At 34.2% G+C, this 21,685-nt stretch overlaps 12 protein-coding genes and 7 pseudogenes across 19 annotated transcripts, besides 1 other annotated feature; 14 read left to right on the top strand and 5 right to left on the bottom strand.

The window, feature by feature from the left end:
* Window positions 1–21,685: part of a mobile genetic element that runs on past both edges of the window.
* TVAGG3_0858920 (uncharacterized protein) lies at window positions 1,081–1,854 on the bottom strand (the record flags this gene model as incomplete). The annotated part of the gene is made up of 1 exon (XM_001319810.2): window positions 1,081–1,854. A coding segment is annotated over one exon (774 nt), but the record flags the coding sequence as incomplete, so codon positions are not given.
* On the top strand, window positions 2,011–2,856 carry TVAGG3_0858930 (protein of unknown function, DUF4106 family; the record flags this gene model as incomplete). Its single annotated transcript, XM_051249634.1, has 1 exon — window positions 2,011–2,856. A coding segment is annotated over one exon (846 nt), but the record flags the coding sequence as incomplete, so codon positions are not given.
* Window positions 3,289–3,903, top strand: TVAGG3_0858940 (uncharacterized protein; the record flags this gene model as incomplete). The annotated part of the gene is made up of 1 exon (XM_051249635.1): window positions 3,289–3,903. The coding sequence occupies one exon, from the start codon at window positions 3,289–3,291 to the stop codon at window positions 3,901–3,903; it is 615 nt and encodes a 204-aa protein (XP_051085110.1).
* TVAGG3_0858950 (uncharacterized protein) lies at window positions 4,157–4,921 on the bottom strand (the record flags this gene model as incomplete). The annotated part of the gene is made up of 1 exon (XM_051249636.1): window positions 4,157–4,921. The coding sequence occupies one exon, from the start codon at window positions 4,919–4,921 to the stop codon at window positions 4,157–4,159; it is 765 nt and encodes a 254-aa protein (XP_051085111.1).
* Window positions 4,939–5,706, top strand: TVAGG3_0858960 (annotated as a pseudogene). The gene has a single exon. A coding segment is annotated over exon 1 (768 nt).
* On the top strand, window positions 7,084–7,790 carry TVAGG3_0858970 (annotated as a pseudogene). The gene has a single exon. A coding segment is annotated over exon 1 (707 nt).
* On the top strand, window positions 9,129–9,794 carry TVAGG3_0858980 (annotated as a pseudogene). Its single transcript has one exon. A coding segment is annotated over exon 1 (666 nt).
* Window positions 9,968–10,749, top strand: TVAGG3_0858990 (organellar and viral DNA polymerase type B; the record flags this gene model as incomplete). The annotated part of the gene is made up of 1 exon (XM_051249637.1): window positions 9,968–10,749. A coding segment is annotated over one exon (782 nt), but the record flags the coding sequence as incomplete, so codon positions are not given.
* Window positions 11,299–11,709, top strand: TVAGG3_0859000 (organellar and viral DNA polymerase type B; the record flags this gene model as incomplete). The annotated part of the gene is made up of 1 exon (XM_051249638.1): window positions 11,299–11,709. The coding sequence occupies one exon, from the start codon at window positions 11,299–11,301 to the stop codon at window positions 11,707–11,709; it is 411 nt and encodes a 136-aa protein (XP_051085113.1).
* On the top strand, window positions 11,798–12,625 carry TVAGG3_0859010 (KilA, N-terminal/APSES-type HTH, DNA-binding family; the record flags this gene model as incomplete). The annotated part of the gene is made up of 1 exon (XM_051249639.1): window positions 11,798–12,625. The coding sequence occupies one exon, from the start codon at window positions 11,798–11,800 to the stop codon at window positions 12,623–12,625; it is 828 nt and encodes a 275-aa protein (XP_051085114.1).
* On the bottom strand, window positions 12,913–13,386 carry TVAGG3_0859020 (uncharacterized protein; the record flags this gene model as incomplete). The annotated part of the gene is made up of 1 exon (XM_051249640.1): window positions 12,913–13,386. One exon carries the CDS (start codon window positions 13,384–13,386, stop codon window positions 12,913–12,915), a length of 474 nt encoding a protein of 157 aa, XP_051085115.1.
* TVAGG3_0859030 lies at window positions 13,479–14,377 on the top strand (annotated as a pseudogene). Its single transcript has one exon. A coding segment is annotated over exon 1 (899 nt).
* TVAGG3_0859040 lies at window positions 14,424–15,619 on the top strand (annotated as a pseudogene). Its single transcript has one exon. A coding segment is annotated over exon 1 (1,196 nt).
* Window positions 16,538–17,113, top strand: TVAGG3_0859050 (organellar and viral DNA polymerase type B; the record flags this gene model as incomplete). Its single annotated transcript, XM_051249641.1, has 1 exon — window positions 16,538–17,113. The coding sequence occupies one exon, from the start codon at window positions 16,538–16,540 to the stop codon at window positions 17,111–17,113; it is 576 nt and encodes a 191-aa protein (XP_051085116.1).
* On the bottom strand, window positions 17,195–17,910 carry TVAGG3_0859060 (annotated as a pseudogene). Its single transcript has one exon. A coding segment is annotated over exon 1 (716 nt).
* Window positions 18,076–18,335, bottom strand: TVAGG3_0859070 (uncharacterized protein; the record flags this gene model as incomplete). The annotated part of the gene is made up of 1 exon (XM_051249642.1): window positions 18,076–18,335. A coding segment is annotated over one exon (260 nt), but the record flags the coding sequence as incomplete, so codon positions are not given.
* On the top strand, window positions 18,836–20,409 carry TVAGG3_0859080 (annotated as a pseudogene). The gene has a single exon. A coding segment is annotated over exon 1 (1,574 nt).
* Window positions 20,440–20,880, top strand: TVAGG3_0859090 (repellent protein 1 family; the record flags this gene model as incomplete). Its single annotated transcript, XM_001308735.1, has 1 exon — window positions 20,440–20,880. One exon carries the CDS (start codon window positions 20,440–20,442, stop codon window positions 20,878–20,880), a length of 441 nt encoding a protein of 146 aa, XP_001308736.1.
* TVAGG3_0859100 (uncharacterized protein) lies at window positions 20,929–21,165 on the top strand (the record flags this gene model as incomplete). The annotated part of the gene is made up of 1 exon (XM_001308736.1): window positions 20,929–21,165. One exon carries the CDS (start codon window positions 20,929–20,931, stop codon window positions 21,163–21,165), a length of 237 nt encoding a protein of 78 aa, XP_001308737.1.

Genomic DNA, 21,685 nt, shown 5'->3' on the forward strand with positions numbered 1-21,685 from the left:
TGCATACTTAAATAAAGCTACATATTGTACAAAAGAAGGTTGGACTGGATTTGAGCTCTATATATACGACGACGATGGAAACAGACGTTGTGTATACCCATACGATAATATGTACCATTGTTTTCATCAAGCATTAAACGAATACATAGTCAGTAAGGGTCTCATTCCTGTTGAGTAGATATGCTTTATTTTTGTTCTGTCATTTATATAAAAATAAACTTAAAAATTAATGATATCACCACCCTCACACGTATGAAAACATAGCACAAAAATAAATTTAGGTGAAATCTCAACTCTTTTTTCACCCGGTTTTCTACCCTGTTGAATTCATTGCTTTATAACTCTCTTCCTTGGTTTCTTTTTAGTTGCTTTCTTCACGTCTGTCTCCAACTTGACTGTCTTTCTTCTTCGTCCATAATGATACCAATTACTTCCACCAGTCAATGGGTCAAATGGTCGTTCATAAGGGTTTCCATACATTCCATAAGGTCCGTATGGATAAACCGCTGGTGGAGAAGAAACATTTTCTTTAGTTCCATCGACTCTATTTAAATGCATTGTTTCATCTTTCATCTGGTCATTAAAGTCTTTTGCGTGTTTTGCAAACTCATCGTCCTTTCCTAAAGCATTTTCTGACTCAGTCGCAACCAAATTGGATGCTTTATTTATGAGCCCTATTTTATTTAATCTTAACTTCTTTGCAACCCAGCCTCCAATCTTTCCTTTATTTGCATCTAATGTCTTCGAAACCCTTCCTCCACTCATTTTATTTACTGCGTCATAAGCTCCAAGTGCTTTTGCTCCAAATGCTAATGCTTTTGTTCCCATTGCGCCTAAAGCTGCCCAAACTACCATTTACACCATATTAAAATCATCTCTCTTCAATATTATCTCATAAAAGTTCTCGTTACTGGAGAAAGTCAATGAAACATAAGCGTTCTCACGGGCTTCGCCCTCACCGCTTTGCGGTCTATCTAACTTCTTTCTTATATCATCTATACGCTTCAAAATGTCTGAACAATTGCTAACATCTTCTACAACAGTTATTTCATCATGAATGACCTTCAAGAACAAGCTCATTTAATATGCTATTAAAATCATCTCAATAATGAGTCCATCCTTTCCGTCTTTGGGTAGCACAACATCTTTCATTGAAGAAGGTTCGACAAGTCTTATGTTAAACTTACTGACAAAGTTTGTTATACTATAATGCTTCGGCGGCGAATACATGTAGTTTGAAAGACATAATATAGATTCTTCAGCAAATTCACTTATACTGGATTTTATAACAATGTTCTCACGAGACCAAATACCACCAATTGACAATCTTGTAAGCAATCCTGCTGAACCTTCTACTGTAAACGTCGATGGTAACATTCCACGAAGGTCATCTATTGACATCGTTGAGTCACTGAATTTAAATATTTTCTTAAAGCAATCGTCATTATCTAACCATGCAATAGCTTTGAAGTTTTCATTCGAATATACATCTGCTTCATTAAATGTAAATCCTGACTTCTTTGCAGAGATGACTTTAAAATCTATTGCATTTATTTCAAAATTATATGCTATGGTAACTTCTGAAGGTAATGGATGTCCTTCCGCAGTAAGTTGTTCTCTCACTACCGTTTGAAGCTTTGTATTAAAAACTTTCATGTCATCTCCTGTATCTAAGTTCACATACACAGCAACAGGAAAACTATCTTGCTTCTTTGTTTCATCATTATACCTCAAAACATTAAAGTTCTTCAATAATATTGTTCTTCCTGCTGGAATACTTCGAACCTGTCTGATTTCAATAGCTTTCTCACCTCCTACATACTCTACCCAGTGTCTTGGATATTCATAAGTATACTGACTTTCTTGAATTTTGGTTGTTTCATCATAACGTGTTCATAGTATATCTTTATACTCTTGTCAGTTAGACTCGGTGCTATGTTCTGAATATTTCTGACTTGCATTTTTAATGGAGATAAAATGAAGCATTTAATACATGACGTAGATGAAGACATGAATGAAACTACAGACAAACTTAACTCTTCTCTTATTCTTCCTTTCAGTAAGGACTATGAGTTCTGTTCAAATGGTGTTTATTTCTATTGTGGAAAGATGGGTTCAGGTAAGACATTTAACCTCATTCGTCATATACTCATAACAGAGCGTTTAGGAAACGACTCTTACTATGACCAAATCATTATATCAGCAACTTCAGACTCTATGGATTCAACAGCGAAAACATTTATGTCAAAAGTTCAAGCCTCTGTCGTTAAAGTTCCAGACAGTGAACTCATTGAATTTCTTCAACGTTACATTCGACGTAAGAGAAAATATTATGCCATCGTAGAGTTCATACAGTCAGGAATGCAAAAGACTTCTGAGGAGATGGAAAGAATTATTGACAAACACCACTTACGTCAGTACTCAGGAGTTTACGATATGAAACGACTTACAAACTACATTCTGTCAAAACTTTCAAAATACCCCTTCAAAAAATATCCTTCAAATACTTTGTTAGTTTGCGACGACTTCGCTGGAAAAGGTTTAGTGTCAAAACCAGACTCACCATTAGCTAACATCATTACTAAAGTCAGACATTACCACTTAACTGTAGCAATACTTATGCAAACATGGCGTTTTCTTGCTTTAAACATAAAACGTCTCATAACTGACTTCGTTATCTTTCAAGGTTTCTCACGCTATGATATTGAACTCATTTGGAAACAGTCAGGTATAACATTACCTTTTGAAGAAATTTGGGAAGCATATAAGTCTCTCATCTCTCCTCGTTCATACCTTGAGATTCATATCATGACTAATACCATTAAAGTCAAAAATATTCCATGGGAACGACCAACATTGTTTTAAAGCTTAACCTTCAATTGACTGATGGTAAACAAATTCCATGCATCTCTGTCGCCATTTCTGTTAATATTTTTGCTGTCATTCATATCATCCACTTCCCCATCCGTTAGCTTTTGAGGATATGCGTTAGAATAGCTGTTCTTAAATGAAGGCTTTTCACCTTTGAGAGCATAAACTCTATAACTTTCTGCATACTTTATGTTTGAACCTCCCGAGCCATCATTGACATAAATTTTTATAGGCTTCCACCCTTTGTTCATATTCCTGCTTCTTCCCTTAGCTCTTTTGTTCAGTAGTTCTACATCTTTATACACAGCACCTGTCTCAGTGAATTCAACAATATTTTCATTCGTTAGCTTTACATTCAAACCCTTGTCGAGTATATTGTTCATTTCATACATATAAAAGGTTTTTATTCTATATGAAATGAGAAGCAAATCCATCTTAGCTGGTGCCGTTAATGTTCCAATTGAACCAACATCAAATGTTGACTCACGAACGACAAACAATATTGTCATAAAGAACTATAGTTCAGAGTGTTTGAAAGAAAAAGAACCAGAACTTAAGTCGGTGAATTTAAACACAGCTTCAAACGCTAACGCTACATCAGATGTTAAGTTAGAGTATCCACCACTGGACCAAATTCTTTCAAGAGAAGCCAACGACAACCCTTACACAAATGCTCAAACAAATCCTTCAGATAACGTAGACCATTACCTTCTTCAGTTATACCAAACTATCTTACTCAAAGACGATAAGAAGCTTTTGACAAATCTTATAAGCAAGAACCAAATAATTCTAACAAAGGAGGACCTTGAAAATGTTATCTCACGAATAACAGGGAAACAATGTGTCATTGACTATCTCGACCCTGAAATCGAATGCTGTGGTCAAACTCCACTATTCATGAAAATAGGTAACATCCGCATCATTGAAACACCAGGAACTACAGGAGTTGAGTTTAAGTATAAATATTCGAATGAATATACAAAACTTTCAACAGAATATAAACTTTGTTTGAAATATGTTTTAGTAAATTAAAGCAGTCAGGACCTTCGGTCTTGGTGCTTTGCGCCGTCAGTTAAAAAATTTCAAGTTAGCAATTTGTAATATCTATCCAAAACTTCTTCAACAGTATCGAACTCATCTTCATAATGCAAACCTAATCTTATTGACTTGGTGCAGTTTTCACTAACACAATATTTTTCTGTTCTCTTGACTGACATAACTAACTCATTTGTTTCATCAAACAGCAACAACCAAAGTTCATGACCTAATACATAACATTCATACTTTATATTTTTAGCTCTGAGTTCTCTTGTAAGCTGTTGCATTTAATATTTTCTAAAAAGTCAACTTCAACAGTCATTCGCACTGGTGCCTTCAGTTCTACAGGCTCTCCTTGAAAGTCAACAAGTCTGAATTGCATGTCTTTCAAATTATGAGGACTAATGCGAACCCATTTACCTAAATGAGTTGCTATGACAGGAACGTTTGGAATGAACATTGAATTGACTGCATAACAGAAGGATTTATATTCTACTGAACCTTTACTATTAACTCCTGAAATGCCTGTGACATTAGCTATTTTAGACTCAATGTATAAACAATTGCCATAACATACGTATGGAACAGATTTCATCTCAATCGTTTTGTCAACACTTTTCAAAGGAAATGTCATATGGTATGCACCCAAAAGAAGTTGTACTCTATGACTCATTCGTGTTATCTTGAACTCTTTCTTGCTACTGAACTTCAATGTTCCCTCAGAAGAGAGTTCGACATCTATGTTGTCAATAGTTTCTTCATTTATGAGAGTATTTATGACTCCAGCAATTTTATCTATTCTATACCCAGCTCTGTTAGGAAATGTTATAACACTTCTTTTGTCATCTATTTCAATCTCTATGAAATCTGTTTCATCTGTTATGACAAAAGTTGCGATAGTATTGAAGTCAACAACTCTGAAAGCAAGCGCTTCATTCTGAAGACCTAAGTTTGTTTGTAGTTTTACTGTCCCGTATTCGTTTGGGTCTGTACTTTGCAAATAGAACAACATTTTATTCTCATTAAAATATGACTATTGCTGCATATGCGTATGAAACAAATGAAGCAAGAAGAGCACATGAACTAGTAAACGAAAACTCAACTTTAACCATTGAAGGCAATGATTTAGTCATTGACGATGGAAAAACTAAAAAAGTCATTGATTTCGATACTTTTAACACTTATGACCATTCATTACAACAAGCAAGGTTCCCATCATAAATGATGGAACGGTGCAATATATAAATTCTACAGTAGATGCCTCATTAGTGAAAGTATTAAATGTTCTCATTGAATTGTTAAAGAGCTTTCGATTTGACGACAACATTAAATGCCTAAAGAATTTAGTCATGAATGCGAAACAAATTCTCGGCGTTGCTGGTAGCAGTAATGATGTACACCTTATGACATTAGAATATTATAACGAACATAAAGATGAACTGAAAGGAGAGAAGGGTGACACTGGACCTCAAGGACCACAAGGAATACAAGGAATACAAGGAATACAAGGACCTCAAGGCGAAAACGGTTTGGATGGTGAAGATGGAAAGGATGGAAAAACTGCTAAATCATGGATATGGAACCTTATAAATACTGGTTTAACAGCTGCTTCATATGGAGTTCTTCAATACCAAATCGGAAAGATATGGGCAGTACTTGGTGAAGAAGTTTTAGATGACGTTAAAAATGCTTTGAACTTCATTTCAAATGGTTCTGATACTATTAAAACTTTATCTGGTTGGATGCAAGAAACAAGGAGTCAAATAGATACTGTAAGACGTATAGCAAACAATGCACGTACGGGATTGGATACTTTACGAGAAGCACAAAATACACTAAAGGAAGCAAATGATATTCTTGGCTCTCAGTATCAGACATGCATGAAGATTGGCTTAAAGGTATTGACAAATCTTTAAAAAATCACAGTCAGTCTATTGCTGACTACAAGAAAAGTATAGATTTTTTACATAGTGCTATGGACGTACATGATGGAAGCATAAGGAACTTACTTAATGCTAACAATAACTTACCAGGAACTATTAAAGCATTTATAAAGTCCTTTGTAAAACCTGGTGCTCTAACATTTAGGTCTTTGAGAGCAAGAGCATTGAAGTCAAGAGATGCAGAAACTCCAACAGAACCTACAGAAGAACCACCAAAACCAACAGCTAATGAAATATTGTTCGAATATTTTCCAAGGTACTCTGTTCTCATTGCATACATTCAAGAAATACTTAAGAAAGCAGACTTGACTTTAGGAGATGATGAAAGTTCTGTATATCTTTCGTTCCAGTTTCAAATAGCAGAACTTTTGAGACAGATTATGCTTAATGTATGACAACATCTCTGATTTCACAAGATATGATGACGACCATGACCCCGAACACGGTGAAGAAGAAGTTTTACAAACATCCATTAAGACAGGAAAAGGTTTTAACTCAAAGTCTCATTATTGACACCAAAGATGGCGAAGTGGACGTTCTTCAAGAGCTGAAGAAAAATACTTCTTCGGGAGGTGTGGTAGGCATGAACTTGAAATAAATGAGATAGAAGAGAAATTAGCCGAAAAAGCAGATAAAAACCATGTTCATTATATAAGTTCAGACGAAACAGATTATAACGGACTACCATGGATATTTAACACAGGATGAACAAATAAGCACTGAAGATGTTAATGAAAGAAGATATAAATACATTCGTGCTAAAGGTTATGACATACACTGTACTGTACAGTATGACACAGGTAAAGCACCAGAACATTTGATTATAACAATGAAATTTATGCTTCATACTTCTTTGTTAACGTGTATTAGTTGAACCAAGATTTACTTTGAGAGTTAAGGCAAAAATAACTTTTGAAGATGCTATTAAAAGTAAAGCTGACAAAGATGAACTTGACGCAACGAACAAAGTTTTGAAATCTCATAAACACAATATCTCCGATATAAATGAACTTCAAGCTACATTAAATAGTAAAGCCGACAAGAAACCATACACATGAATCCTTCACTACTGTTAGAGCAGACGACATAAATTGAACATATCCCTTGGTTCAAGTGCACCTTTAGAGAATCCAAGTACAAGCGTAAAAGATACACTAAACTCCTTAAATATAGTAAATGTATGAACATTGAAGGTCATGTCAGAAACTTTGAAACATATAAACTACCAGCAATGTTAGATAAGAAAGCAGATAAAAACATACACATAACTTCTCAACTGTTGCTATAGAAAGTATTGAAGAACGGTTGGCGGAACTGGTGGGGATGCATTATATTATAAACCTCCTAACTTCCACAAGGTTTAACATCGAATGAAAACATAACAACGAAGAAAGAAATTAGCTGTAAAAATGTTTATGTCATGGATGATGAAAATAATGTTAAATTCACTGCTCAAGATTTATATGATAAGAAAGCTGACAAAACAGAGCTTCAAACATTAAAGACTGAAATACTTCAAACATTATATCCTGTTGGTTCTATTTATACGTCAATGAACTCAACAAATCCAGCAAGTGTTTTAGGTTTTGGTACAGGCAGCAGATTGTAGACAAATTCTTATACTGTGCTAACTCTTCAAAGCAAACAGGAGTTCGAAGAAAATTACTGAAGCAAACCTTCCACCGCACACTCATACAGGAACTAACAAACTTTTCTGGCGACCATAGCCACTCATAAGAGACCACCCATTATACAACTCAGAGTATGAAGCTGCAATGATGTTTTATCTCCATCTTATAACAATGCAGCAAAAAAAGATTTTTCGACCAACTGAACCAGGAGGAAATCATTCACACACTTTCACAACAATCCAACAGGCTCGGGTGAAATTATATGCCACCATTTGTGACTATATTCGCATGGTACCGCGTTCATTGAACGCGCTGAGCCTAGAATTAAATCTTTTAACTTTACATAAATGAGCTTGAAAGAGAGTATTCGAACAACATCCATGGAGTCATTTAAGAAGTTCAATGAAGCTGCAAAGAGTTGGGGATTTACTAACAGAGCTGAAGTGAAAAGGTTCTTTGACAAAAATGTTGTACATCAAACAAAAATAAACCCTTACGACTACTTTTTACCAATTTACCCAACACTCCTGACGCATACCAATTTACACTCTCATTCAAAGCAGAAAAGGAGGACATAAACCATTCCTCATCTTCATTAATGTTAACACTCGTAAAGCATATGCATATTCAATGAAAAATAAAGGAACTCGTGAAGTGTTAAGAGTTTTACAAAAGTTTGTAGCAGAACATAGCCCAAGTACTTTAACATCAGACCAAGACAGTGCTTACCTCAGCAATGAAATCACAGATTTTCTCATTAAGCATAACATAACTCACTACACTACTGAAGACCATAACCATAACATACTCGGCATCATAAACCGCTTCATAAGGACTCTCAGAGATTTAAATCAAGAGCGAGGACTTTACCGAAGAAAACAATGAAACATTTTCTCGAAGTATATAATTCCTCAACACATTCTACAACAGGACATACACCAAATTCAATGACACAACAACAAGAAGAAAAGTATATACAAAGAAACGAAGTCAAACACAAAATATCAAGAAATCAACACAATTTACCCTCATTCCTGGTACAAAAGTTCGTGTAGTTCTTGACGACAAACCGTTGACAAAGAAACGTTTAAGGTTAAGTCGAAACTATTATATCGTAGACTCTACGCAAGGTAATGGATATCTTATAAAAGCTGCCGACGACTCTATTGCGTTTTATCCTCGTCATAAATTAGTTGAAAGTTAGTAAGGCAAACTTGCTGAAACCATTGACGAAGCAAAGCGAGAGTGGTTATTGAAATACTTGGCCTATACATAAACGATGACACTTATAAAGTAAGATATGAAGGAGGCGTTGAAGATGTTATACCATCTAAGAACTTGAGAGAGTCAAAGCCAACACATCTGGGTCCATTAGAGCGGGAGTAGTACTGAAAGACAAAAATAAGCCAGAAAGAAAGAAAATTCTTCTAAACTTTTTCATTAGATGTAAATCAGACATGAATGAGAACAGTCATGATATCATTAATGTTTTCATAAATTTACACCAAAAAATATAATTTAGGTGAAGAGGTTAGATCTAACCTCATTTCTACCCTCATGAATTTTCATGAATTTCCTTAAGATAGAAAAAATAAAGTTAGTTTTATTTTTATTTATTTTTTTTATTTTGTATGTAAGAACAGTAATGTCAGTCGAAGCAAAAACATTCACGAACAAATCTAATGGCGAAACATTCACAAAAGGCACTTATAACGGTATTGAAGTCTTACGTAGAGACAAGGATGGTTACATTAATGCAACAAAGATGGCAAGAGAAGCGGAAGGTTAATACCATTTAAACAGATTTCTCAATAGTACTAAAATGCAGGAAATTCTTGAGTTTTGGATGAACGAATACGGTCAAGCCAAAAGTGGCTCGACCTCAAAACAAGCATTTTATGAGCTTACTAGGGGTGTTATAAATGAATTCAAAGGTATTTACATACATCCTGACCTCGTTCATTTTGTTGCTGAATGGTGCTCTGTAAAGTATGCATTTTATGTCAAAGATATTATGGACTCCATAGACAAGAAAGTTCATGAGAAATTAGATGAAGAAGAACTTGAAGATACAGTAGAGAATGCAAAACATTTGTTTGAAGAAGAAGTTAGAAAAATGCATGAAAAACAATTAGAACATGAACGTGAGATATGTTATGGTTATAGAGATTCTCCATACGAACTAGACCAATGGGAACAAGAAGATTTAAAGAGAGAATTTAGAGAATATGAACTCGCTAAGATAGCATTAGAAGCTGCAGAAAAGAAGTTAAAAGTTTGGGGTCGTTTTGTACAAAAATATTGTGAGTAAATGAACTCATTATTTTTGCTGAATTCACCAAAAATAATGTTTAAGGTAGATGGTTAGATCTAACCTCATTTCTACCCTCATTTCTACCCTCATGAATTTTCATGAATTTCCTTAAGACAGAAAAAATAAAGTTAGTTTTATTTTTATTTATTTTTTTATTTTGTATAAAAGATATGATTTCAACAATCGGTACAACAACAATTCAAGCCACGAACGGCGGGACTCTGTCCACAACTACAGCACCAAACTCGCTAGTCATGAATCCTACGTCAATGTTGGTAGAGATGAAAAGCTTTATTCCTTCTTCATATACTTTTGAAACAGAAATCCAGAAGATAAAGCAAGAACTTTTAACAAGTAATTTAGACTGTAGTGCGAAAGATGAAACAAATGAAGAATATCTTTATGAAATGCAGGACATTATTGACCATTTACCCAAATTGCCTGAAATCCAACAACAAAAGCTCACTATTCCTGAATTCGACGAAATTGAAGTCAAAGCAACTGACTCAGTAGAAATAAAGAAGTTCATACGTAAAGTAAATTATGAGTTTCTAGGATATCATTGCAACCATAAAGTTATGGACAAAGATTGCGACATGGTTTATAAAAATATTTCTGACATATATAAATCGGTGGAGTTTAAGACATACGATAACTTTGTTTCATTAGTTGCAAAATGTGTATGGCAGATAAGAGATAAAGACAGAAGAGGTAAGGTATGGCATGAACAGATAAAACCAACTGCTTCAGATTTAAAGAAAACCATTGACGCCTTAGTTGTTTTAGCAGGTAAGGTTTCAGAATATAACGCAAAAATGAATCCGCAATGTTCAAAATGTAAAGCAGCAATTAGGAAATATAACTATTCAGTAAAAGAGATAGAAAGAATGAGAAACGACTATGCAGATTTAAAGAGGGAGGCAGAGAAGCCGGTAGAAGATAAAATGGACATGTTAGCATTTCTGAACAAAAACTATCCAACTGCTGACGATTTCCTTCTATCTGACGTCAAGAAGAAGTATAAAGAAACTTTCGGCATTGTTAAAATTTTTGATATCCTCAGCGAAGAAATAGAAGCTACAAAACTGTTTAGAATCTCACGAATTCATAACGTATATCATGTGAAACGTTTATAAATCTTGAGGGTAGAAAAGAGGTTAGTTATCAGGTTAGATCTACCCTTCTACCCTAAACATTATTTTTGTCTGAAAAATGACCAAATTTCATGAATTTCATTAGTTAGAAAAATAACGCTAATTTTTTTCTAAGAAAAATTTTTATTTTGTATGTAAAGACAGTAATGTCAAACATTGAGTTTGAAACAGTTAGAAAGATTGACAATGACACCAAAGTGGTTAGAATAGGTGATTTAAACGTAAGATACTCAAAGAAATACAACAAATATTCTTTGTCAGACATTATATCTCCATCTGAAAAGAAAACAAACCACTGGGTTAGAAATGCTTCAACTCAGAAAATTTTGACAAGAAATCCTGAGCTTATGATATCGGTAAGATTCTATGGAACTACAGCATATCTCATTGACAAAAGTCTTATACCAATAGTTTTGTTATGGTTAGACCCAGTTGTTGGATATAACTTCATAACTTATGGTTCATTCGACTCAGAACGTTGCAGTGAAGGCTTACTTTACATCGTTCAGAAACCGAAGGACTTCAATACAAAGAGATATAAGATAGGAAGAACATATAATATAACTCAAAGATATGACAGTACAGTCAATAGAGTCAAGGTTGTGTTCGTTAATGATATGAGAGCTGCAGAAACAGAACTACTTGAAGTTTTTGAGAAAATGTATGGTGCTCCCACGAAAGGTAAAGAAACGTTTGAAGTAGATGAGATAGATAAAGCTATAAAATTATTTGACGAAGTTGCTGAAAAATACATGTAAAGAGTTTATTTTTGGTCTTTTGTGAAAGACAGAAAATAAAGTTAGTTTTATTTTTATTTATTTTTTTATTTTGTATGTAAAGACAGTAATGTCAACATCAGAGAACACAACAACAGTTATAGTCCATGAAGCTATAAATGAAGAATACGAGTACATACAGTATAACAAACAGTTACGTCTCATTCGTTCAGTCAAAGACGATATGTACCAAATGCAAAGTATAATGAATGCTCTTCGTTCTACAAAGCAAGCATATCATTGGTTTGAAAACCAACAGACAAAAGAACTTTTAGAAGAATTTCCTCATATGATTGCTTCCCTCGGAAAACCGAGAGAAGAGATTCCGTACGAAAATCGCAAGAATTTGGCTCCTGGTTTGAAAGGTTATTATGTTCATAGACTTTTAGTAAATGCTGTAGCAATGTGGGCTTCACCTCGTTATGCTTGTTATATTTTCATGATGTTAGATGAACTATATAAAGCAGAACGCGAAGAGATGGAAAAGAAACTTCATGCAAAAGATGAAGTCATTGAAGCAAAAGACAAAAGCATACAGAAAAGAATACCGCGTTCAGTACCAAAAGGAAAGGAAAAGAGTTATAAGTATATGATTTACACTGAAGAGATGGAAAATGAAGAAGATAAAGATATGGTTATGTTGCATTTAGTCAGAAGAAACAACAAGAGCTTTTATGACTTAGCTAAAATATATAAATCTGACAGAAATTGGTTCTATCGCGAAAACTTACCGATTTCAATGACCCCAAATAAAGATGTGAAACAAATAGTTCAAGATACGTTACCTCAAACACACTATGACATCAAAGGTTGTACAATACTTACATTCAAAGAAGACTTACCATTACTGAAGGAAAAAATAACAGAATATTTCAATAACTTCAAAGAGGAAGAATAAAAAAATCTAAGCTAATTTTATTTTTTTTATAAAATTTTATCTCATATGAAAGAACATGAATTTAGAATATTCGGAACTCATGACAGAAGAAGAGAACGAACAAAATGTAAAAGATTATGCAAAATTTCTGAAGACATACAAAGCATTTAAACAATATCTAAATGCTTCTAAAGATTATGCAAAATTTCTGAAGGTATATAAAGCTTATGAAAAAGCGTATGAAAAGTTTATACATTGGGGAATTGTTGTAAAATTCCATATGAAGACTAACCAAAATATATTTTTGCTTAAATAGCTTCAGGGTCTATTTCTTCAACCATTTCACTTCCTTCGTCAATGTCAATAGAAGCTTCTTCAACCTTTGGTAAGAATTTCTGTATAACATCTTTGTTCGTTATTGTCTTCAGAGATGAAGGATAATATTTCACAGATGTTTCACCTTTCTTATATTCTTTCTGTTCGGAAAGATTCATAGCAATACTGAAGAAGTCAATGTTAGAGTTCTTTATGACAGTATAATGAGTATCTTTGACATTCACGAAGAAACTCTTTTGTTTCAAAACTACTGCTAACTCTTGTGAAGTATAACGTTTGCGGTCAATGACGATAGCTAATGGTCTGACATACTGACCAAACTTAGATTCTTTCACAAACTTCTTGTTAAAGATAACATTAACATTTGAAGCATTATTGAACTCATTCTTGATGGCAGTAGCGAGAGCATTGTATGAAAAGAACTTGCAATCTTGCATGTGTTTCATTAAAATAAAAATATTAAATTATTTTGAAAAATAACTTAAAAAAAATCTAATCTAATTTTTTTCAAAAAATATTTTTTTATTTCCTACTAAAGATGTATCGGAAGTTGTCTAAGTTAGAACACTCGGAATAAAACAACTTCTTACAGAAGCTAATATAGATGTTGCAAAGCATTACGCAACAAACAAAAAAGCACTCGCTGACATCCTCAATGACTATAATGGTGCAATAAGTTATGATAGAATTCATGAGTTCATAAAGCCGCAACGCGGCGAGGACGAAGTCCATGCAAGAGCATTTCCTTTAAATGACGTTGCTATTGACTTATATCATAGACGTTCGGTACCTCATGAAGTAAGAAGAGAAATGTTTGACATAACAAATGCAAACGTTGGTGAAACAAGAAGAAGAGACGACACACTGAAACAACAGAGAAGAGAGATGTTTAAAAGTGCTATAGAACAAGTTCGCAAAGCTAACGATGTCATTCGTTCCATTGACGACAAACCAAAAGAAGGTGAGAGATGGTTAAAGAAAGATGAAGAGAATAGGAAGAGAAATGTGAAGTCAGGCAATAGACTCATTGACTTTAACATCGAAGCTTTAGATGAACCAAACAGAGACTACTTACACAAACATTTCGGTAAGGTTTTCATGAGACTCTTAAAGAAAATTAAAATAAACTCACAACAGAGATGGATGGTATGTTATAAACTTGGTGGAAAGTATGAATGTTCTACGTTAAACCTCAATAATATTGGAACATTACTACATCAGCTCTTGAAGGAGAACTTTATATCAGAGATAGAAGCAAATGCTGCAGGTATTGTTGAAATGCACTATGACTTCTTCTTGACAAACATAAAGAATCTTACTGAAATAAAGATGTATGATTTAACAGAATATGAAGGCTTAACGATGTCAGATGTAAAGAAAGGCAAACCAAAAAAGAGACCATATAGAGATGAAAGCACACTGACCTATAAATCTTGAACGCTACCAAATCTTCAATGAACTGAACAAAAGAACTGCAACACTTATGACAGAAGATAACTGCTTCGTTTATGCTTGCATTCAGGCTGGAGTAAATGAAGAAACTATTGACCACATGAGAGAAGTCATTCGTGTTAGAGACTTTCCTCAAAGTAAAGTACAAGAAATTTCTGACGCAACAGGTATAACATTTAATGTTACCATTGGTTACTTCAATGACTCAAGACATAATGAAATAAAGAGATACATACCAAAGATATGTGAAACTGTTAGAACTATTGACTTACTTCTTGTTGAAGACCACTACACGCTAAATGAAAGATTACCAATGACAACATATTTCATTCGCAACTATATAGAAATCTTGAAGGAGTGTGGTGGAATGAACATTGAGAACAGATGAAGATTTATACAAAGAGAGAGAACAAATATGTAGTTCGTTATGATAGAACAACACCGTTATGGGATGTTATGAAACATTGTGGGAGTGCAAATATTTCGAACCTATTCTTATGGAGAACTTTTCACATATACGACTGACTTATATAAACAGAACCTTGCACCATTTAAAGATTTGACATATGCTCCAAAGTATTGTGTACAACTGAAGAAGAAAGTCGAGTCAAAAGAAGTAAATAAAAATAAGTGCAAGTTCATTCCTGAGCACGTTTTCTTTGCTGACTTTGAGTGTAGCACAGACGGCTTTCATAAAGCTTTTAACATCTGTTATGACAGTGAAGATGGTTCAGTGAGTGAAAGCATTTGGGGTCAGAACTGTGCAACAGAATTTTTGGAGCGACTTCCTGACAAGAGTTTAATATATTTCCATAACCTCAGTTATGATATAAACTTCATCTTAAGACACATGACAGAAGTGAAAGGAACTCCCATCATTAAAGGTTCACGAACAATGCAAATAACTGGCTTATATAAAGGAAGGGCAATTATTATAAAAGACTCTTACAGTGTTATAAATAAGAAGCTTAAACTATTTCCTGCTATGTTTAACTTACAAACAGGACCGAAAGAAGTATTTCCATACAACTACTACAGCAGTGTTTTGTTAGCAAATGACAACAGAATTGGTGTCATTTCTGAAGCATGTAAGTTTATCCAGGATGCGGATACATTCATGAAAAACATAGATTTAATCGAAAACTGCAGAATAGATGAGAACCACTTCGACTTAGAAAAATATAGCACATTCTATTGCAAACAAGATGTAAGAATTTTAAGAGAAGGTTTTGTTAAGTTCCGCAATGACATATTGAAAGAGTTTGATTTAAACGTATATGACTACGTTAGTATTTGTTCTATTGCTAACAAATTGTTTGAGAACAGAGTGTACTTCCCGAATGGAAATTTATATGACCTCTCAAATAAACCAAGAGAATTTATTTCACGCTGTATTCAAGGTGGAAGATGTATGCTGTCAGATAACATGAAACAAAAGAGCGAAAAGAAACTCATTGCTGACTTCGACGCTGTTTCATTATATCCATCAGCTATAGCAAGACTTTATACTTTAGAAGGTATTCCAAAGGTTATGAAGAAAGAAATGTTAAGCACAGAGTATTTCATGAGACATTTATTCGATGACGACCAAAAGGAACCCATTGGTGAAAAGTTTATGTCTGGCTTCTTTGTTCTCATTAAGATAACAGAGATTGGAATACATAGACACTTTCCTTTAATAGTTTGTGACCCTGAACTAAATCCAGAACTTAACGTTCCCAGAAGTTCAAACACTTGCTGTTTAATGTATGTTGACCATATAACATTACAAGACCTCATAAAATATCAAGGTGTCAAATGTGAAGTGTTGCAAGGATACTATTACGATGGAAACAGAGATATTAGAATAAGAGATGAAGTAAAGAAGTTGTTTGAGTTAAGGTTAAAGTATAAGAAAGAAGGAAATCCTTTGCAAAAAATATAAAGCTCATTCTGAACAGTATTTATGGCAAAACTATTCTATCTCCTATTGAGTCAAAAATAACCATAGTAAATGACAAAGATGCTATAAGATATGCCATCAGAAACTACAACCATATAGTGAAGTTCGAAGGTTTGGATGGTTCAGATAAAACTATTTTCAAGCTAACGAAAAGTATTTGCAGACACTTTAACTTCTGTCCACTTGGTGTTAACATTCTGTCAATGTCGAAGAGAATAATGAATGAAGTATTCTGTACTGCTGAAGATATGGGACTTCAAATATTTTACCAGGACTGTGATAGCATGCATATTTTCAATGAAGACATACCAAAGCTTGCAGCAGAGTTTAAGAAGAGATACGGTCGCGAACTTATAGGAAAGAACCTTGGTCAATTTCATTCTGACTTCGCAGAAATAACACCTGGAAAACAAAGTTTAGCATACAAGTCAATATTTTGTGGAAAGAAGACTTACATAGACTTACTCACGAATGATTTAAATGAAGTTGCATTCCATGCACGTTGCAAAGGTGTCAAACAAGACGTCCTTGCTTTAACAGCAAATGAAATGTTTCCTGAAGCTATACAATGCTATTACAATGAAGATAAGAACATTCACATACCTGTTGGAACATATGACAAAGACTCTGAGTTCAGTTTAATGAAACTTTACAAAGCACTTTATGACGGTCAAGAGATTGGATTTGACTTATGTAAGTCATGTCAGCCTTGCTTTGAAGAGAAGTTTAACTTCTCAATAACGACTAAAACAAGCTTTATTCGTAAGTTGAAGTTCTGAGGTCATTTATTTTTGTCAGCAATGAGGTCATTCGTGGTAAAAATAAGCCGCTAGCGGCAAGGGCGAAGCCCATGTGGTCATTTACAATACTGCGATGGTAGAGTTTAAGAGTTGTGCTTCAATGTAGAGACAGTCCTTATGGTCTGGAGGTAAGAACACTGGGCAGTTATGGTCATGAGTGGAGAACATGTCTATCCAAAACTCACGATTGAAGCCAGTTAATTTATAGTATTTAGGATTTGGCAGTGGTGTAGTTCTTGTATGACCAATGAACTCATTTTCAACTCCCTTACTTAAGTTTGAATATAATATAGCTTGCTTTCTATCCCAAATGCCAGGTGTTACAATCTTTGAAAATTCATTTTTCCTCGGAAGCATTGCATCATAATTGAAAACATTTTTGAAATCATCACTTGGTTCAGAGATTTGAAATCTTATACGTAATGGATTTTCTTTCTTTTTAGCGACTTCATTGAATGGTGAGAATACAACAAACTGACAGTCATGTGTTCCATCTTCATTTTCATTAAATTCATAATGAAAGTCTATAAGTTGTGGCTGACTACCTTCTTCTTTCAGTTGTGCAAGAAACTCACGTAAAGGCTGTAAAGTTTGTACTTCAATGTTAAACTTTTTCTCGAACATCTCATTAAATGAAATCATACATTGTGCAATGTTGTATCGTCTTTAAAGTATTTGTATATGTGAATGTTTTGGGCGCTTAAAGACTGTTCGTCATTTTCTATCTCGACTTGAAGTATAAAGTCAACCTTTCTGAAAGCACGTGTTATATACATATTTGTTATGCCAATGTACTTCTCTTCATTTATGTTCACAATCCAGTCTGTTGGAAACTTAAACGTTACTCTGTTCCCCTTTATTTTGACGTCAGGGTTTTCACTACTGAACGCAACAGATAAAGGTATTTGTCTATACATTTAATTCGGATAAAAATAAACCATTTACTCTTTCTTTGCTTCAGCTTCTTTAGCTTTTGCTTCAGCTTCTTCTCTAGCTTTTTCGCCAGTAGTCTTGGGTTCTTTTGTCTTCCAGCAGCTAATGCAGCAAGTTGTTTTTCACTAAGTTTTCTCTTTGGTCTCTCTGGCTTTTGTTCTTGTTTTTGTTCCTTCAGTTCGGATAAAATTTGCTCACGAATTTCTTTCTTCAATGCTTCAACATCTATGACCCCTTGGGTCTTGTCCGTAGGACTTGTCTGAGTCATTTGACTGCAGATAAAAAACAAAATTAAAACTTTAACCGATGTAAAATGAGCTTGTCAAAATCAGAGCGAGAGTCTATTATATTAAATGACGCAAGAGGAATACAACATCCTTTCTATTACGTAAGTCAGAGTAAAGATGGTAAAATATACGTAAGAAAAAGAAAGGTTCCATTAGCGAATGCAGAAAGCGACAACATTAAGGTATGGCAAGGGTGAAGTCCACGAAGCCCATTAACCTTCTATTCAAACTGAAAAGTCAATAGAACAGAAGAAAAGAAGCCAGATGTACTTTCAATAACGAACCAAGAGCTTATTGCAAAGTTCGTGAATTTCATTGAAAACAAACCGAGTCAAAGAATCCTGACCCGCCAGTGAAAGAAGTTGAGACAAAAGAGAATGTACAGTTCATTGAAAATGTCAAGAAACAACTTCCACCACGAATGCCAAGAAGAAGAGTGAGAATAATGAAGTAAATAGATATTTTTATCCGAAGTAAATACATGCAGAACGAACAGTTAAACGAATTTACTCCAGCAGAGCATATTCATCAGATTCGCTCATATTTCGATATCATAGACAATGCAGTTCAAATTGGTGACACTAATAGAAAATATTCTGACGCAAAGATTCCATCACAACCTGGAACTGCTAAAGATAACACATGGGTAACATTCAATCTCTCACCTCCTGGTGAAAATATGTTGGACCTTTACAATACATTCATTACGTATAAAATGGAAGGTCAATTTATTGTAGATAAAGAAATTGGTTCAGGTTCCAATAAAACAAACCCACCAGGATTTTGGATTGGTTTCGATGACGCTTTCTATGCAGTTGCTGGATATCAAATCCTTGCAAATGGTCGTATCGTATATTCTCAAGACAACGCAAGAGAAGAAGCATATATAACTTCAAACTCACAAACTACCGAACAAATAAAGAAAGTAGATGTTTTCTCAAAGACTCGACATGAAGATGTATGGAGTCATTCGGGAACATGCAGAACAGGACAAATTGTTAGTGGTCCAATTACAGCAGGAAAATCATTTGATTTTAAGCTTCGTTTAAGAATTCCTGTTAGAAGATTCCTTCCATTAGAAGCTATTCGATTTATTCCAGCTTTTGCAGGAAACATTCAGCTTAAAGTAAAGTTCAGTAGCGACGCCTTACAATGCACATCTATATCTGTAAATGATATCATTGCTTTCAATCCAACTCTTAAAGTTGCATTTGCTTCAGATTCAAATCCACCGACAAATAAATTTGTTCCATGGAATGAACCATTCACTATGATAACGAAGGCAGTAGAAGCTAGTGGAACAGTTACTATTACAACTGTAAACCAGCAACTATTTCGAACAAAGATGGATTTTAATGAATGTTTCATTCATCCAAAGTCATTCTCTTTAGACCCTAACATTTATACAGAACTTGTAGAACATTATACAAACGAGGCTTTATGTTTTCCTGTTAAAGTTATGGATTGGATTCCTATGGACGGTTCATTCTCAAAGAATACAGATAGTTCAAGTGCAACATTTACAGCAGCTTATACGCCTATTAATGTTAAAAGTATTTGGGCACTATTTAGAAAGAAAGACAACTATTATGTTAATTTTGAGAACCCTAAGTTTAAATATCTTCAGCTTTCCATGGGAGCTTATGGAAATATGCCTGCAGAACCTGAAAAATCATATGGACCTGTATTTTATGAAATGGTTGCGAACGCTTGCAATACAAACAATGATATGATAGGATTTAATGAAGATGTTATGAGGTCATTGGTGGATGATGGTAGTGTGGAACATAAATGGGATAGCTATGACAACACACATTTCTTATGTGGTTTTCCAACAGAAGTGGACTTTTGCTTCCAGCAAGGTCAAACATCTACTGCTCCAATAACATACAAATTGTCTGTTAAAGGACCTATTGAACTAGCAACTGAAAATGTACCAAAGCCACTTATTGGATTTATGAGGGATTGTTGCTTTGCCATTCAGGTGCGTGCTATGGCATCCCCATAATAAGATTAGATGACTATAACTTAGCTACGGACGGCAGTGAGGAATAAAGGATGAACGTTTATTTTTAAAGCTTATAAATGAGTTCTTCATCAAGCTCTCGTGAACCTTCACCATCTATGAAACAAACTTTACCAAACGATTATGGAGCACCTATTGAATATTTCTTACGAGCTGCACAATGGCAAAGAGCAGTCTCACCAAGGTTAGGTGTTCCACCAGCTCCTGTCAAAAATAGCATTTGGTCAAGTCCTTATATAAAATATGGTCTCCCACTAGGTTTGCTAGCTACAGCAGGAGCAGTTATGATGTTGAAAAGAAACAAAGCAAATGTTGTAAATAATACTGAAGTAGCTGAAATTAAACAAACTCCGACACCTTCACAAGCAAAACCTTCAATGACTCCTGAACCTATGGAAGTACAAACTCCTGTTCAAAAGTCAACTCCTAAACCGACTCCAACATTTAAACCAGAACCTACTCCTCAAATAAATCGTAAAACTCCTGCGTTTCCTTACTGAAAAAATAACGTTATTTTTATTTAATATTAAAATTTTTATTTGATTGAAATGACAAATAAAGTCACTGAAGCAATGAAACAAAAGTTTTTGGTAGAATACATTAAATCAGGAACTATTCCAGAAGGTTTTTACATTCATACTATGAAGGATGGTAGAGTTCAGTTTAGAAAGATAAAGCAACCATTAGATAGAGAAGGAATTTTGAGAAAGATTAAACTTCATGAGGACAACATTGCTAAACTTAGGAAGAAGTTAGAAGAGTTGGAGAAAGGAAGAGAGTTATAAAGCAATGAATTCAACAGGGTGAAAAAAGAGGTGAAAAAACAGGTGAGATCTCACCACTTCACCTAAATTTATTTTTGTGCTATGTTTTCATACGTGTGAGGGTGGTGATATCATTAATTTTTAAGTTTATTTTATTTTTACTGAAAATTTTTATTTGGATGTAAATGACAGAACAAAAGCAACTCATTCGAATTCCACAGTATAACAAACATACATTTAAACATTTATTCTTCCTTCCTGAGTATAACATGTTCTTTACACTTCATCCTAGACCAGTTGACTTTTCATTGACTGTGTATAAAGATAGAAATAGTTATATCATTAAACCATACGATGACGAAGGTAAGTTATGTAAATTGTACGTTAAGAAGTTAGAGAAAGTTTATGGCTTCAAGTATGACTACAATAGGGTTAACACTGACGATGAAGATATAGAAGAAAATTTATGAGAACGTTTATTTTTTCATTAGTGAGTTCGTTAGTGAAGTGGTTGGCGGCTTTGTAAATATTTAAGGTTAGG

Source organism: Trichomonas vaginalis, chromosome VI (genome assembly GCF_026262505.1).
Source record: "Trichomonas vaginalis G3 chromosome VI, whole genome shotgun sequence".
Classification (NCBI taxonomy): domain Eukaryota; phylum Parabasalia; order Trichomonadida; family Trichomonadidae; genus Trichomonas; species Trichomonas vaginalis.